At 49.3% G+C, this 13954-nt stretch overlaps 1 protein-coding gene across 2 annotated transcripts in view; it reads right to left on the bottom strand.

Moving 5' to 3' along the window:
• LOC149341937 (proprotein convertase subtilisin/kexin type 4-like) overlaps positions 1–13954 on the bottom strand; it is a 223629-nt gene that overhangs the window by 117655 nt on the left and 92020 nt on the right. For both annotated transcript variants that reach the window (XM_089544222.1, XM_089544223.1), the window contains exon 2: positions 2484–2582. In XM_089544222.1, the coding sequence (XP_089400348.1) occupies positions 2484–2582 (99 nt within the window). The remainder of the gene's footprint in view (positions 1–2483; positions 2583–13954) is intronic.

Genomic DNA, 13954 nt, shown 5'->3' with positions numbered 1-13954 from the left:
AGTTCCGCAGATCACGCCTCGGACAGTGTTCAGAGATCGGTGGAATGTAACGGAGATAGGAATGTCCCGTATCGATACAATGTTTGCGAGTTTTGAATCACCACTGGCCAATTATGATACTTTGTAGCCAAGGCCCAAAGCATCTGTCAAGCACTTTGAGATTAGGAATGGGGACATGACTCCTGCTTGTTTTTCTTCTGCTTCGCTGTGGATCACACGAAAGTTGGGGAATTTTACCTTCCTTTTCTGTAAAAAAAATTACCTGCCCCGTTCCGCCCTCTTTTGAGAGAGCGATCATGCTTGGAAAGGGGAGAGCAAGAAAAATTGCTAACGCTCCTTATGTTGCCAAAAAGAAAAAAGCTGCGTGCGACGGACCGACGTTCGATAATATCTAGTTATGGTGACAGCGGGGAGGCGCTTGTGCCGGGATTATCAGAGCTATCCTTGACCGGGGAAAGTGCGCTATCAACATGTATACCTCGCAAACGCTGTCCGTGACGGGGCAGTAGATGTAACTTTTCTTGTCGATGACCACTTTGTTGTATTTCATGGAATAATACTGTCTAGTACTTTTCGCGAAATCAATCAGCTTTTTGCGACTAGCGCGCGTGGCCTTACAAAAGTCTTCGCTCATACTGATTCCCGACCCTTTCAGCTGAGATCTTTGAGCGAATATCGCATCTTTCGTTTTAAATGCTGAAAAGCGGACTACAGTCCGAAGCGAACGAGCCTAGCCGATGCGCGCGAGAAATTCCATCTTCTGGTAACTGGAACTTGAGATCATCTGATAGAACTTGCCGAACTCTTTCTTCCGATTGCTGCCAAGTTTCATCAGCAGAATCAGAAATGCCATAAAAGACTAAATTATCTCTCCGCGAGCGATCCTCGTATTCATTTAGTCGCGATTGTAGATTGACAGTTTCGGTGCGAACTGCTGTAGAGACCATTTGTTGTAAGCGAGGTTCATCTTGCAAATGTTCAAGGTTGACAACTTTTTCTTCTAGCTCTTCTAATCTTGACGTTAAATCAGACACCTTAGAGTCGAGCAGCGTCTGGTTTACTTTAAGCTCATCCATAGATTTCAAGCGCTTATCGTCATTCTAAAGGTCAAACGTGCCAAGTGGCCGCCGCTACGCGAAAGGCCGTTCTTGAGAGTAGTATTGCTTTCGCAATAAAATGCTTTCGCCTCTACGCAGTTTAGACAGTCAAAGTGCCCCCTGAATTTTTTATTGCGTTAGCAATACTACTGTAGGTTTCGCCTCGTCGCGTAGCTTCGGTCGGTAGGGACGGATGACCTTGAACAGCGTTGCTTCAGCCGCGCTCCGCCAGATGGCAGCGCCGTCGGCGCGCCGCGCGGCGCCGAGCCGTTTGCTCTACGACAGATGGCGCCACTAGGAGGTCCGCCACTTGTGGCCGTCGAAGCCGGCGTTAGCAGCATTAGCGCGCAGCGTATCGAAGATATCGGCTAAGCAATTGGACTAATTTATAGTCAGACCACATAAACAAATAACACCGAGTAGGAAATTGGTCGAGTTGGGGAATCGAAACAGGGTCTCCGGAGTGCGAGACGAGCACGCTAACCACTCCGCCATGCCAGCTCGATGGTTTGGAATGAACAAAGGCGTGTATAGTGAACACGGTGTCTTCGTTCACTCCCATCTTCCTCCCTTCCCGTTAGGTCGAGGTTCAGGTGTCCGCCGAGATATGCGAGACAGATACAGTTTACATTTCATTTCCTCAAAAACCAATTTACCGACGAGCAAGGCGTATACCCGAACGGGCGATGGCGTTCTTTGGACTCCTTGGCAGCGTTGATGTTCACGTGACTAAATATGGCGGCGCCCATGCTCCCGCGCTGTAAAGCGTTAATAAATGAGCGCTAGCCTTGGCGTGAATGCTTTGCTATGCTGTCCTCTTAAGGATAAGTGGCAGCGACAGGAAGAAGCGAGAAAGCGACAACGTGCCCAAGAGACGCCAGAACAGCGTGAAAAACAGTCTTGCAAAGCGTCGTGCTAAGGATGCAGCTCGGCGACAACGTTCTACCTCGCAGAGTGGTTCCACGTCATTGGTCACCGATGAATCTCAATACCTGACCGCTCAGGAACGCCGCAAAGCTACCAGGCGAAGGCAACGCGCCGAAGAATCGCCAGAACGCGCACACCCTTGCTAACGCAATTTATCCGGTTAAACCAGGGCTAAACCACTGCCAATTTTTTCTGTCTACTATTCTGACAAAAGTTCGGAACGTTTCGGATATGTTCGGCTTCAAGTTCGGATGAAATTCTCGTGAGTTTGCCAAAAATGAAAGCTGTGAGCATTTCATTCTTTAAAAGTTCGTGCAGGAAAAATATGCTTCTCTCTCGGCCATTGTGCTAACGGTATAGAGGAAGAAACGCTAGTCTGTCTAGAAGGCCTGAGCTGCACCTAGAAAGAAAAGTTAGGCAACACTGTACTCGCGACCAAAGATATCCTCAGACACTCACGCTGGGCTCCTGCTCTAGACTCCTGTGGTGCTCCTCGCTCCGTGACAAGGACCGCTTGGCGATGCGCCTGTGCCGCAGGTGGTGGTGGTCCCCGAACACCTGCGAAGAGATATCACTCTGAAGAGCACTGCTGGAAGGACGCCGTCTGTTGTTTTTCGCAGCACTGGGAAACGAATTCATCTCCCGCGCCTCGAAGGGCGCATTGCGCGATGCGACAGGACTGAGAGCACAAGATGAGCTGCTCAATGTAACAAGTCGAAATCACTTTCAATAATCGGAAAACAGACCGAAGAAAATGTGCTCACAACAAGTCCGGCAAGGAAGCTGTACGGGCTTCCTTCCGCCTCGTCCCATTGCGCGTCTGTTCCTGACGGGAAGCACTACAGCGCGTGCAAATGGGCCATAAATCAGCGGCACACTTCCGACCATTCGTTCCCAGGCACCTCGACTGCGCTCAAAGGAAAAAGGCTCGAGACGCAGAGCGAGGCTGAGCCTGAAAGGGAGCCGTGAGGCACGCTCGCGCCTTTCAGGAGTGCGCAGAAATCCCAGCGAAACCGAGCGCCGAGAAAGGCTGCTTGAAAAACGCTTCAAACACTAACGGAACTGGATTTCAAACGAAGCCGTTCCAAGCACTTTGCATCGGAATGAGCGGCGCTGAAATAGGAATACACAGGGAAGCGAGCAACGTCACGATATGCCCAAACATAATAACCGGCAAAAAGGAGAGAAAAAAAAAGAACGAGAATCCATATAAATTTTATTCTGAACAACCGTAGCTAATGGGCGACAAAAAAAAAAAGCGAATGCGCGGAAACATTCTAATACTACTAATTTGTACAAGACACTCGATGGCCAAAACTAAGATTTCGAACGGCACTCAACCCGAGGTCTCCTCAGCGTGGTGCGAACTACGACAGAAAGGCGTACCTAAATATACGCGTGTCGGTCCATCACTAACAGACGCATCGTTACGATCTCCCCATTGTAATTCTCCTCGAATGTCCATTTCCACTCCTTGGCACCGGCCATCTCCGACTACACATTCATAAGATATCCGCAGCTCTGCGGCCCTGTGTGCGACGTGCTAGTGCTGAAATGAACTGCCTTCGATACGTTAGGTGTGCTGCTAGGTAACCAGAAACCCCGGCCGCGGCAGTCGCATTTCGGCGAAATGCTAGAGGCCCGTGTACTGCGCGATATCAATGCACGTTAAGAAACTCCAGGTGGTCCGAAATATGCGGAGCCCCCACCCCTACGGTGTCCATCATAGCGCTTCTGGGGGTTAAACCCCGCAAACCAAGCAGCCAGATAATCAGAGACTAACCTACTTAAAGGATGCAATGCTAAATAAACGGGCATTTGACTCTGCAGTTAGATGATAAGTGTGCGCTGCCTACTATCACACTAAGGAATTATGCTTTCTGGCTTTCATCATGGTGATAATCTTAACTCACTAAATGAATATTTTAAGATTAAATTTCTGGAATCCAGTAACGACCACACCCCACATTTCCATCCTTTGGGCGCCATATGGTTCACACGTTTCCACAAGCCAGAGAGTAAAGTGCGAAAGGAAGTACAGTCGGGGGCAAATGTCTGTGGACCACGTACGTGTTTCTCAAAAGAAGCCGATAGCTTCATTATTACCCGGCGGCTTCAGACTACACTTATGGCGAAGAAAGAACAAAGTAATGACTTTCACCTCGGCATGTTTTGCCTCCGGCCGTTGGATAATAGCAAAGCTATCGGCTTCGTTCGAGGAACACGTGGTCCACAGACTTTTGTCCCCGACTGTACATGCGTTGAATGAGAACTAAAGGCAGACGCTGCCAAACAATCCCGCGACGGCACAAACAAGACGACGCTGCTTGCGCAAATGCACAAGCTCACGTCTGCCCGTGTAACGCAGCCTCGAGTAGGACGAAAGCTGGGAGAACAGATGAAGAGCCGCGGGATGTGGAAGCCCCTGTCACGTCAAGAGAGACAGGAGAACAAACAAAACACTTCCAGGCTCGGTAGTGCAGTACGAGAGAGACGAAAATCCACTTTAACAGCACAATCCTGAGCGCGCGGAACCATATTTCTTCACTGTTCTAGAGACGGCGTCAGCAATTCGCGGATAAATCTTCTCGGGGAATCCGAAGCTCGGTAAAAATAAAGCAGAGAGAAATGTGAGAGTAGAAGCAAAAGGGGCGGCGACCGACCAAACTGCAGTGCGAACAAAAATAAGAGAGCCAGTGCAGAGAAATCCATCCTATCAGGGGGGCGCGCAGTCCTTTCTTATCGGGGCTACAGAGAGAAGGTGAAAAAGAAAAAGCTTGATCGCAGCCGCGCCCAGGTCTCCGGACGCTGTCCATCCATTTCGAAGAGTTCCTTCAATTTCCGGATATCTGGACAAACGGCGCGACCGCCGGACGACCCGGATTTCGCCACCTCCCGTTCCGCCCCGCTCGCAGTGCGTGCGCTTGTGTATGTTGTGCAAGGCTTTGCACCCCTACACGCAGCGCCGCAGTGCGAGATGAAGTCGGAGCAGAAGAAGCCGGAGGCTCAGAGGAAACGAAGGAAAAAAAAAATGGTAGAAATTGAAGAGATGCGTTTAAGATAAGGCCGCCGACGGGGTGATGTAACCGCACTGCGCTGGCATTCGGAAGATAGAAAAATCGGGGAGCATGCATAGACGGGAAGAAAGAAAAAATAAAGTAAAGAACGTGTTCGAGAAGCGGCTACAGCCGTTCCGAAAGGTGCCGATGGAAGACTATCTGCAGGCGGCCGCGGGAACCGCGAATTGCTCCTAGCAACAATCGCTGAACGCCCCTAAAAGGGGGAAAACGAAATCAGAAGCACCTCACAGACGGCGCAGAAGGAGAGGACGAACAACAGAATGGTTTTGTTCCAAATTGAAGAAAAACAATGCGGAACAACGCGCATGCCTGGCAGCCACACAGGAAGACAGGCACACGCGGAGACTGCAGGTGGAAGAACCACGACACACGAAACACATTCAGGCACGAACGTAAAGAGAAAATCCCCGAGTGCCTCACCACCCAGCGTAAGGGAAGAACTATCTTGAATTAAGCATTTGCAGGAGAGCAAGCGACTAATGCAGGTGTCCTTTCCAGACATGTGAATAAGCGACGCCTCAAGAATTTATCTTGTCGACATTGGTAGTCCACAACAGAGGACGGCAACCGCAGCCCTTGAAATGCACTGGCAGCTGCTAACGAACGCTGCTTGTAGTGTCACACCATGGTGTAGAAGTACACATTTCCATCAGTGCAGCCTTTCTAACCGACATGAAAATGTAAGACGTGGTTGCCGAAGAAGCGCCTTCTTAAAGCGGAGTAAATCTAGTGTACGTAATTAAGAGCGGGTCTTCGTGAAGGAGTATGCGAATGGTTTTCCGACCGGGACGTGTTCTTTCGACATACCCAACAATTGTGGACAGAAGCATTTTTGAACGGGAAACAATTTCTAAACGCAATTTTTCACGCATTGTAAGATTTTACTATAACAATATACCCGTAGATCTCCCGTCGACAGGCTTGCGTTTTTTGTTTTTTTTTTTGCTATTAACGTTTTTGCAATCGTCAATAGCGTTCCCCATTGGTTTTCTTGGCAGTCTTAACTGCTCAACGCGAGAGACGGAAAAAATTTTGACATTTTCCAGCACATGGGAAGAACGAACCATTACCTTCAACATTTCCATAACAGTACCTTATAATTTTCCAGTACCCGAAATTTTTGTCCAAGAACATGCGACCACCGAGAGGAAAGGCTCAACCACAGCGTAGGCTGAGAATGCTTTCGCAATCGCTGATTCGCTACCGTAAACGTTGCAGTTACCACAAGGTGCAAACTGCGCATGCGCGCTGCAGGATAGATGTAACCCAAAAGAGGCGCGCGGGGCCACGTGCGACAGTGGCAAGCATACAATTAACATAAAAACGTTCATATCAATGCGAAAGAATTTATGGCTCATGCGAACGAAAAGCAGTTACCGGACGTATTCCGCAGACCATGTCCACAAAATGTGTCCAAAGTAGTGCCTCTCACGTGACGCAAATGCGTAAATAATAACAAAGAAATGAATGAAGTAAAGTGCACGGGCCTACAAACTGGCTCGAGCTGAGCCACATTCGCTGCCGCGTGCAGACAGAAGAGAGTTGAAAGAGATGAGTGAAACAAGAGAAGCCTCGCGTAAAGTCCGCAGGTGGTGGTGAAAAACATTTACGTACGGATACACTTAAGGAGGTTACGCATGAGCTGGCCCAGAGGGGGCCAGCCCTTACAAGTACTAGGTGGAGGGCCCTAGTTCGGCACCCCAGTGGCGTCGGCCCTCGCCCGGGCTCGCCCGACCAAGGCCCCTTGGGCCTGCAGGTCAGAGCAGTAGTGATGCAAAACTATCGATAGTACTATCGATAGTACTATCGACAGCGCGCTATCGATACCACATGTTATATATGGTACTATCGATTCTATAAAATCAACCGCGCGTACCCACTGCATCCTAAACTTCGTTTCCCGAGCGTGTTGTATGCAGGCGATGGTATGAGTAACTGACAGGACTCGCCCATTTACGCAGCCTACGCATCAACGAGCACTACAGATGTTCCCTACGTAAAGTTGCTGGATAAAATGTTAGCGTGCGAATGTCCTAGTTGCGAAGCATGTGTGCGAAAAGCACTCCTGTTGTGGTTACGTCAGCAAGACGACGTCTGCAGTGCACGATAGTGTCGTGTAAGCCAGCACAACTTGTGCTATTTGTTCTTTCATCGGATGCAGCTCCAGGTATTTTTCCGAACTGTCCCAGTGCACGTTAAAGGACCATAGCTGGTCAAAATTTACCCGGAGACCTCCACTACGGCATCCCGCATAGCTTGAGTCTCTGTGGGACTGGGACGTTAAGCCTCATGCGACCGTGAAACCAAATGTTTTGGCTATATCGCTGGCCAACAAATGCATATCAATATTGCTTCTATGAATAGTCTTACCATAGACAGTTTCGCTACCGAGAGTAATACTAGCGATAGTAGAATCGCTCGTATTACTATCGATAGTCTATCTATAGTAGCACTAGCGATAGTCTATCTATAGTAGCACTAGCGATAGTTTTTTTTGCGCTATCGATAGTTTCAAATAAACTATCGATACTATTGATAGTTTACGAAATCTACTATCGATAGTAATTTTCCAATAGTTTTTCATCACTACAGAGCAGCCGAACAGGGTCACCTCCCAGTCGTCCCGGGATGGGTTGGAGTGAAGGGGGATAGCAGGGTTGGAGGGGCAGGCCCACACCATGTGGTAGATGTCCGAAGACTTCTCCGCACAGTGCGGACAGCTGCCCGAGAAAGAAGGGTCGAAGTGTTTGAGAGGTGCCGGGCACAGCAAAGTATTTGTACACAGGCGAAGCAGAAGCCACTCCACCACCTTTGAGAGACCTTTACACGGGTGGGGATAAAGACCGTGGCCAGATTGATAAAGTAAAACAATGTCTTTGAAGGAGTAAGCAGGAGTGAATGCGAGCTCCAGAACGTCGGGGTCGGAGCTAGGGGTATGGCGGAGCCGCCACAATGGGTGTTCTACTTAGTTGACACAGTACTTCGTACTTAAAGAGAGAGGCAATGTTAGGGCACCGCTTCTTTATATATTTATATTATTCCTTCCTTCTTTCGTCCTTCCTTCCTTCCTTTCGTCCTTCCTTTCGTCCTTCCTTCCTTTCGTCCTTCCTTCCTTTCGTCCTTCCTTCCTTTCGTCCTTCCTTCCTTCCTTCCTTTCGTCCTTCCTTCCTTCCTTCCTTCCATCCTTCCTTCCTTTCGTCCTTCCTTCCTTTCGTCCTTCCTTCCGTCCTTCCTTCCTTTCGTCCTTCCTTCCTTCCTTTCGTCCTTCCTTCCTTCCTTCCTTCCTTCCTTCCTTCCTTCCTTCCTTCCTTCCTTCCTTCCTTCCTTCCTTCTTTCCTTCCTTCCTTCCTTCCTTCCTCTCTACAAGTATCAGGAAGAATTGTGGGCCGTCTCAAGGCACTGTCTTTGCCTGAACGTTTGCCCCATCCACGTAGTGCGCGTCGGGTAAATTAGGCAAACGCGCAGAGTCCACCTGCCGGCTCAAAAATATATTTTATCGGCAGAGCACACAAAGCTGGCGCTCTTTACACTCTGCCCCTTCAGCTTCCCCTTTCCGAACCGTGCAGAGACGTTGGCACAACTACCAAACAATGGGCGCACCGGCTTCTGTGTCAAACCTCTCAGAAGCCCGTCACAAAGCGCAGCTAGATAGATGTGTGCGGCTGCGCTACACAATGAAAGCCCGCCTACACAAAGAAAGAAAAACGATATTCGGTGATAGTTACCTAATAAAAGAAAACGAAAAAAAGCGGGCGCGCAAAGCTGAAAAATGAGGCTTAATTTCCCGCGGGCTCTTCAAAAACAAACAGCCCTGTGAGACACGAGAGACCAGTGTAGCTACACGCTCATGCGCATAAATCCGACAAATCCTTGTGAGCGCTTCGAGGAGATACAGTTCGATCTCGAGACGAATGAGCAGGAAATGACTTGGGAGAAAGAAGTCAGGGGGCAGCTAGGAGGAGGAGGAACATGCTCAACACACCGCTGGACTGAAAAACTGTTGCAGTTATAAATGAGAGTTATGTGCACGGGAAAAACAACAAGAATAAATAATACAAAGTATAGGTTTATGGCAGTTTAAGGTCCCAAAGAAACTAGGCTATAAAGGACGCAGTAGTGAAGGGCTCCAAAAATTCGACCACCTGGGGCTCTTTAACGAGCACTGACATCGCACAGCTGGTACACGGGCCTCTGGAACTTCGCCTCCATCGAAATTCGATCCGCCCCCCCCCCCCCCCCCCCCCCCGACCACGATCGAAGGTGATAAACGTGATATGCGTCTGACGGCGCAGTTGCTTTCCGTTTCCTGACTCCGGGTTGCTTGGAAGCAGCGCACCAGACGACGAGCACAAACAGTGGAATAACCCCAACGATATGTAACGAGATGCGCCGGCAACTAAGCAAAAGCGGCCATTTCCTCGCGGAGTGTCTTACACGCGCCGGGCGATGCAACGAGCGCTCGCACGCTGAGATGTTTCGATGGCAGCCGTACTAATAAGTTGTCAACAGTCCATGGAAGTGGAATTTTCGTGAGGGAAAGCAGTGCACACACTGTCTACGGGCTGCCCATATGAACTTCCTTCCTTCCTTCCTAATATGTAATTGTAATATGTAATTATTTTTGTAATTATGTAGATATGTAATTGTAAATATGTAATTTTTTGCTTAATATCGCAATGTTAAAGCCCATAGAAAAGTATGTTCAAACCCGATCCACTGCAAAATGGACACTTCCACACGCTAGAACGAATTATGGTAAACAAGCACTTAATTTCCTTATATTTAATGTTCTAAACAGCTACGCATCTAACTAGCTTAGCATGTATATAACCTCCGACCACATGATTTAAAAGTGTACTTTGTAAATAATATTCGATGACTTCTTTTCATATATTGTAGTTTGTCTATGTATCGGTGTCCTCTTCCCATTTGTCATCAACCCAGCAGTGTATAACTTTCAAATGCATTTGTTCAGTTTTAATTGTTTTTTCTAGTTTCAACCTACATCTGTGTAGCAATCCGTTCAATCGTAAATATTATAAATTCTTTCTATAGTGTGCTCGTATGCGACCTGCCACCGTTGTATGTATGTGTTTAATTTATTTATTATTTTGTAATGGCTCTTAGATGAGCCACAGGCATTTTCAAGCTATTTTCTTTAGCTTTTGGTCTGTGGCTCATTCTAAAGACTGTATGCACATTTGTGAAATAAAGTTTGGATTCAAACTCTGTATGGGCTGTCTTTACACTGCTGGTGAACTGCCAGTGTGCAAAAAGTTTTTGTAACGCTTCCCCTCGCTACTTCAGCGGCCAAACATGCGAAGAAAATGATGTCGGCGGGCATTCAACACGCGCACACTTTGCTCCTCTTAGACATAGTTCTACTCATCTCATGGCCCACTGACGTCATCGTTAAATCAGCGGTGCGCGATCGATCTTCGTTTGCCCTGTGTAGGTACATTGCGAAGCTAAGCACAGGGGCCCGCCAAAGGTCATTTGTCCCGTTCGCTCCCGCAGTACCGCACATCTGACGGCAGCTGCGACAGAACTGGAGCAAAAAAACAAAAACAAAACAAAAACAAAACATTAATAATTAGGAAAACAACGCTCAGGAAAGTTATTCGGCATTTCGCACACCTCAAGCGCACAGTTGTGCACAGCTGATGGCGCGGACCGGACGGAGTTACGGCAGGGCTGCACGCAGCCACAGCGGGAAAGAAAGGTTCGCGGACCGCGAGAGCACAGCCACAGTAAACACTGAACTGGAGGAAAATGTGGGACTCTGGCGTGGAGAATTCCGGGAAGCTGCTTGTCAACGGCGACAGCTGCTAACGAATTCTTTCTGCTCTTCTTTTTTGCGAAGCAAAAGCAATACGCTCGCGACGGCATCTGCGAGAACAGTAAGCTTATCGCCGGAAAAATCGGGTTAAGACAAGGACGCTAGGGAGCAAGAATTTTCGCGTTTAGAAGGCAGAAACGCGAAGAAAGAGAAGGCAGACAAACAGGTAATCAAGTGCATTTCGCATATATGTATTCCCTGAATTTATGTGCGCGTGTATGTTTACAGCGAATCCTAGAAACGCACTATAAAGGAAGAAATAAAACAAATAAAAGCCGGAGCGGCCCACTCGGAAACGAAGTTCCCGACGGAAGTTGCCACCGGCTAGAAAACTAAGGCCACGCGGCAAAGCAGGTGCAAAAAAAAAAAAAACGAAATCAGTCTCCAATGCAACCACCCACATTTGTGGCCAATACTTTTGGCATGCAGCACATCGATTTTTCGCCGGACAGACCGCACACTTTCCTTCAAACGGGTGATGGGGAAACTATCCGACCACTGGGCACACGGAGCAGTTCTCTCCTGTCACTCGCGCGAGTTCCCGCCGAGCTGCGCACGCAAGCGCCGGAGGGAACGTGAGCGCAATCCCGCCACGCGGTGCGGTTTCGTCGCAAATCATGACGAATCTCTCTCCGAGGCGCTTGCGTGCGAAGGATGATCCTTGTCACAACCGGCAGCGCGGAGGAGCAACTGCCTTCGACGACAAAAACGGAGAGCGCGAGGCCCACGGTTTCGGCGATCACTCAACTAAGGGGTTGCCCCGCCGCAACGTGCTCGGGTATCATACGAGGAGCCTTTCGTCAACACCGTGGCACCACCGGTACAGCCGCGGGGCGCCCTCCTCCATTTCGTCGTGGCGTCTCGCCCGCTACAGAGTTTTAGCATAGCGTTACCACACATCCCTACCACTTCTAAGCTTAAACTGCTATCGTAACGCCTGAACCAACGATCGCGAAGCGCCCGTATGAACGGTACGAAATCACCGCCCGGTGTCGGTTCTTGAAGAGGCAAGCCACGAGGGCCGGCTCTCTCCTTGGCTGTCTCATATAATCGGGCAAACCCGCGCGGCAGCCCAATCAAATGAATGCACGGTTGGCTAATGTGAGCACAGTATATCGTACGCCTGCACACCGCTAGGAAAGACGTCCGGAATTTCTTAAGCGTATGCGTGGACATCCCCGTTGAAAGCCAAGACACTGCGTCGCATGAATAAGTGATGCCAACGGGCAAAGCAGGGTACACCAGAGGAGCCTTGCCGTGGCGAGGCTTGAGCTGTTATGGAAGCACATTCTCACTGCTGGGAAGAAGCAAGGGGGAAAACCTGAGGAAGCACGTGCACACAAGCCGAGAGATTACGACGACGTCTCCTGTGCTCCCCGCCGCATCCTCGACCCTTTAAACACTCATTACAGAGAGACCATGCCTGCATGCATAAACACGGGTGGCAATAGAGGTCGAAGCGTATATAGTCGGCCTTCGAAGGATCGCGTTGGGATTCGGCATCATCATCATCTTGCCCAGTCTGTATAAAAGGAGCTTACTGCTGCATCGCAAAGCAGCACTCGACAGGTCACTGCCTGCCACATTCTTGTCTTCTCAACTGCAGGACGGTGAACAGGCCGCGTTGACAGGCAGCTCGACGTCCTTCCAGCAACGAATTTTAGCATGAGACCACATTAGCGTGCTCAAACTAACCGCGGCAGTGCGGTTAGTTTGCTGTGTTCGCTGTGTTCACAATTGCCCGTCACTACTACGTGACAATATGTTCGCTCCCACACACTCGTACCTGACGCATGCGACAGGCATGCAGCGGTTTGCGGCGAAATAGGCAACAGGTAAGTGTCCGCGTGGCTCATCAGGCTAGTAGCCAGCGTACGCATTTTTTCAGTGTAGTACTTACGCCTCATTAACACGGACACTGGCGAAGGGCGAGGGAAAAATGCGCCGAGCTCTCTGGGGCCTGTGTATTTTTATCGGCCCTGTGTTTTTATCGCGTTAATTTGGACGGTAGTGATACTGTCGCAACCAGATGTTTCATTTTCTGCACTTTGAGTGCAGGGCATCGGAGGAATGCTGTGAAATGAAGCTGTTCTCTTTGGTGGCTTCACGCTTTGCGGTGCCCTGTCGATGCGCCTTGCCATTTTACGTATTGCACGGATGGCTGTGGAGAAAGCTCTGCCTCTGGCCTTGTGCCGCATACAGAGCCGCATTCAGCAGTTGTCACCCGAATGAATGCTGATATATGAGCCGCAGTTCGGGCGATGTGAGCAGTCGTAGTAGGAGTTAGGGTCATGCAGCCACGAGACGCCATCACGTGCATCAGGCAAATAGCTGCGTCAAGCTGCAACACATTACTTCGAGCGTAACGACTACTAGGATAAAGCACTTGCAGGTACCAAAATAATGTACAGTTCACTAGGCACCACTATATGTGCACCGAAGCAGACCTGAATCATAGCGTGAATTTTTTTTTCTGAACTTTCTTTTTTTTGGCCATTTGTTATCACAGATAGCTCGCTTTAAGCACAGCTTGGCTCGGGACAAAAGTGCACATATTAACGAGGCACCACTGTATACGGTATAGGCATAAACGAGCGTGTATATATTTTCTGAGCACGCGACGACCTCGCCGAACGATAGAAGCGCCAAGACAGCGCAAGGTCTCGCTCACGCTCACGGCCAGCGCCGCTGCACAGGCTAATCAGCAGCGGGCCACCTTCGAAATCTAATGGCGTGTGTATAGATAGCGCAGGTGAGCTGGAAGCATGCGGGTGGGAACCTAAGTGCAGACATCTTTTACCTGCACAAGATAAGACGGCCGAAATAACGCAAATAATGGGACGCCGCACACCACGAGGAATGGGCATAATTTTCGATTTACAGCGGCGCAGCCATATCCATTAAAGCACACGAAGTTGCGATAAGCGCTCGAAGCTTGGTCTGGGCACCGACGTATGCACACCTACAGGCGTCGTTAAAAAGCGATCGTGTTTTCCGGAGATAAAACCTTC

The sequence above is a fragment of the Amblyomma mixtum genome, chromosome 5 (genome assembly GCF_055824585.1).
Source record: "Amblyomma mixtum isolate Tamu chromosome 5, ASM5582458v1, whole genome shotgun sequence".
Taxonomy (NCBI): domain Eukaryota; kingdom Metazoa; phylum Arthropoda; class Arachnida; order Ixodida; family Ixodidae; genus Amblyomma; species Amblyomma mixtum.
Note: the sequence above shows the minus strand (reverse complement) of the source record. Positions and strands in the feature narration are given on the sequence as shown.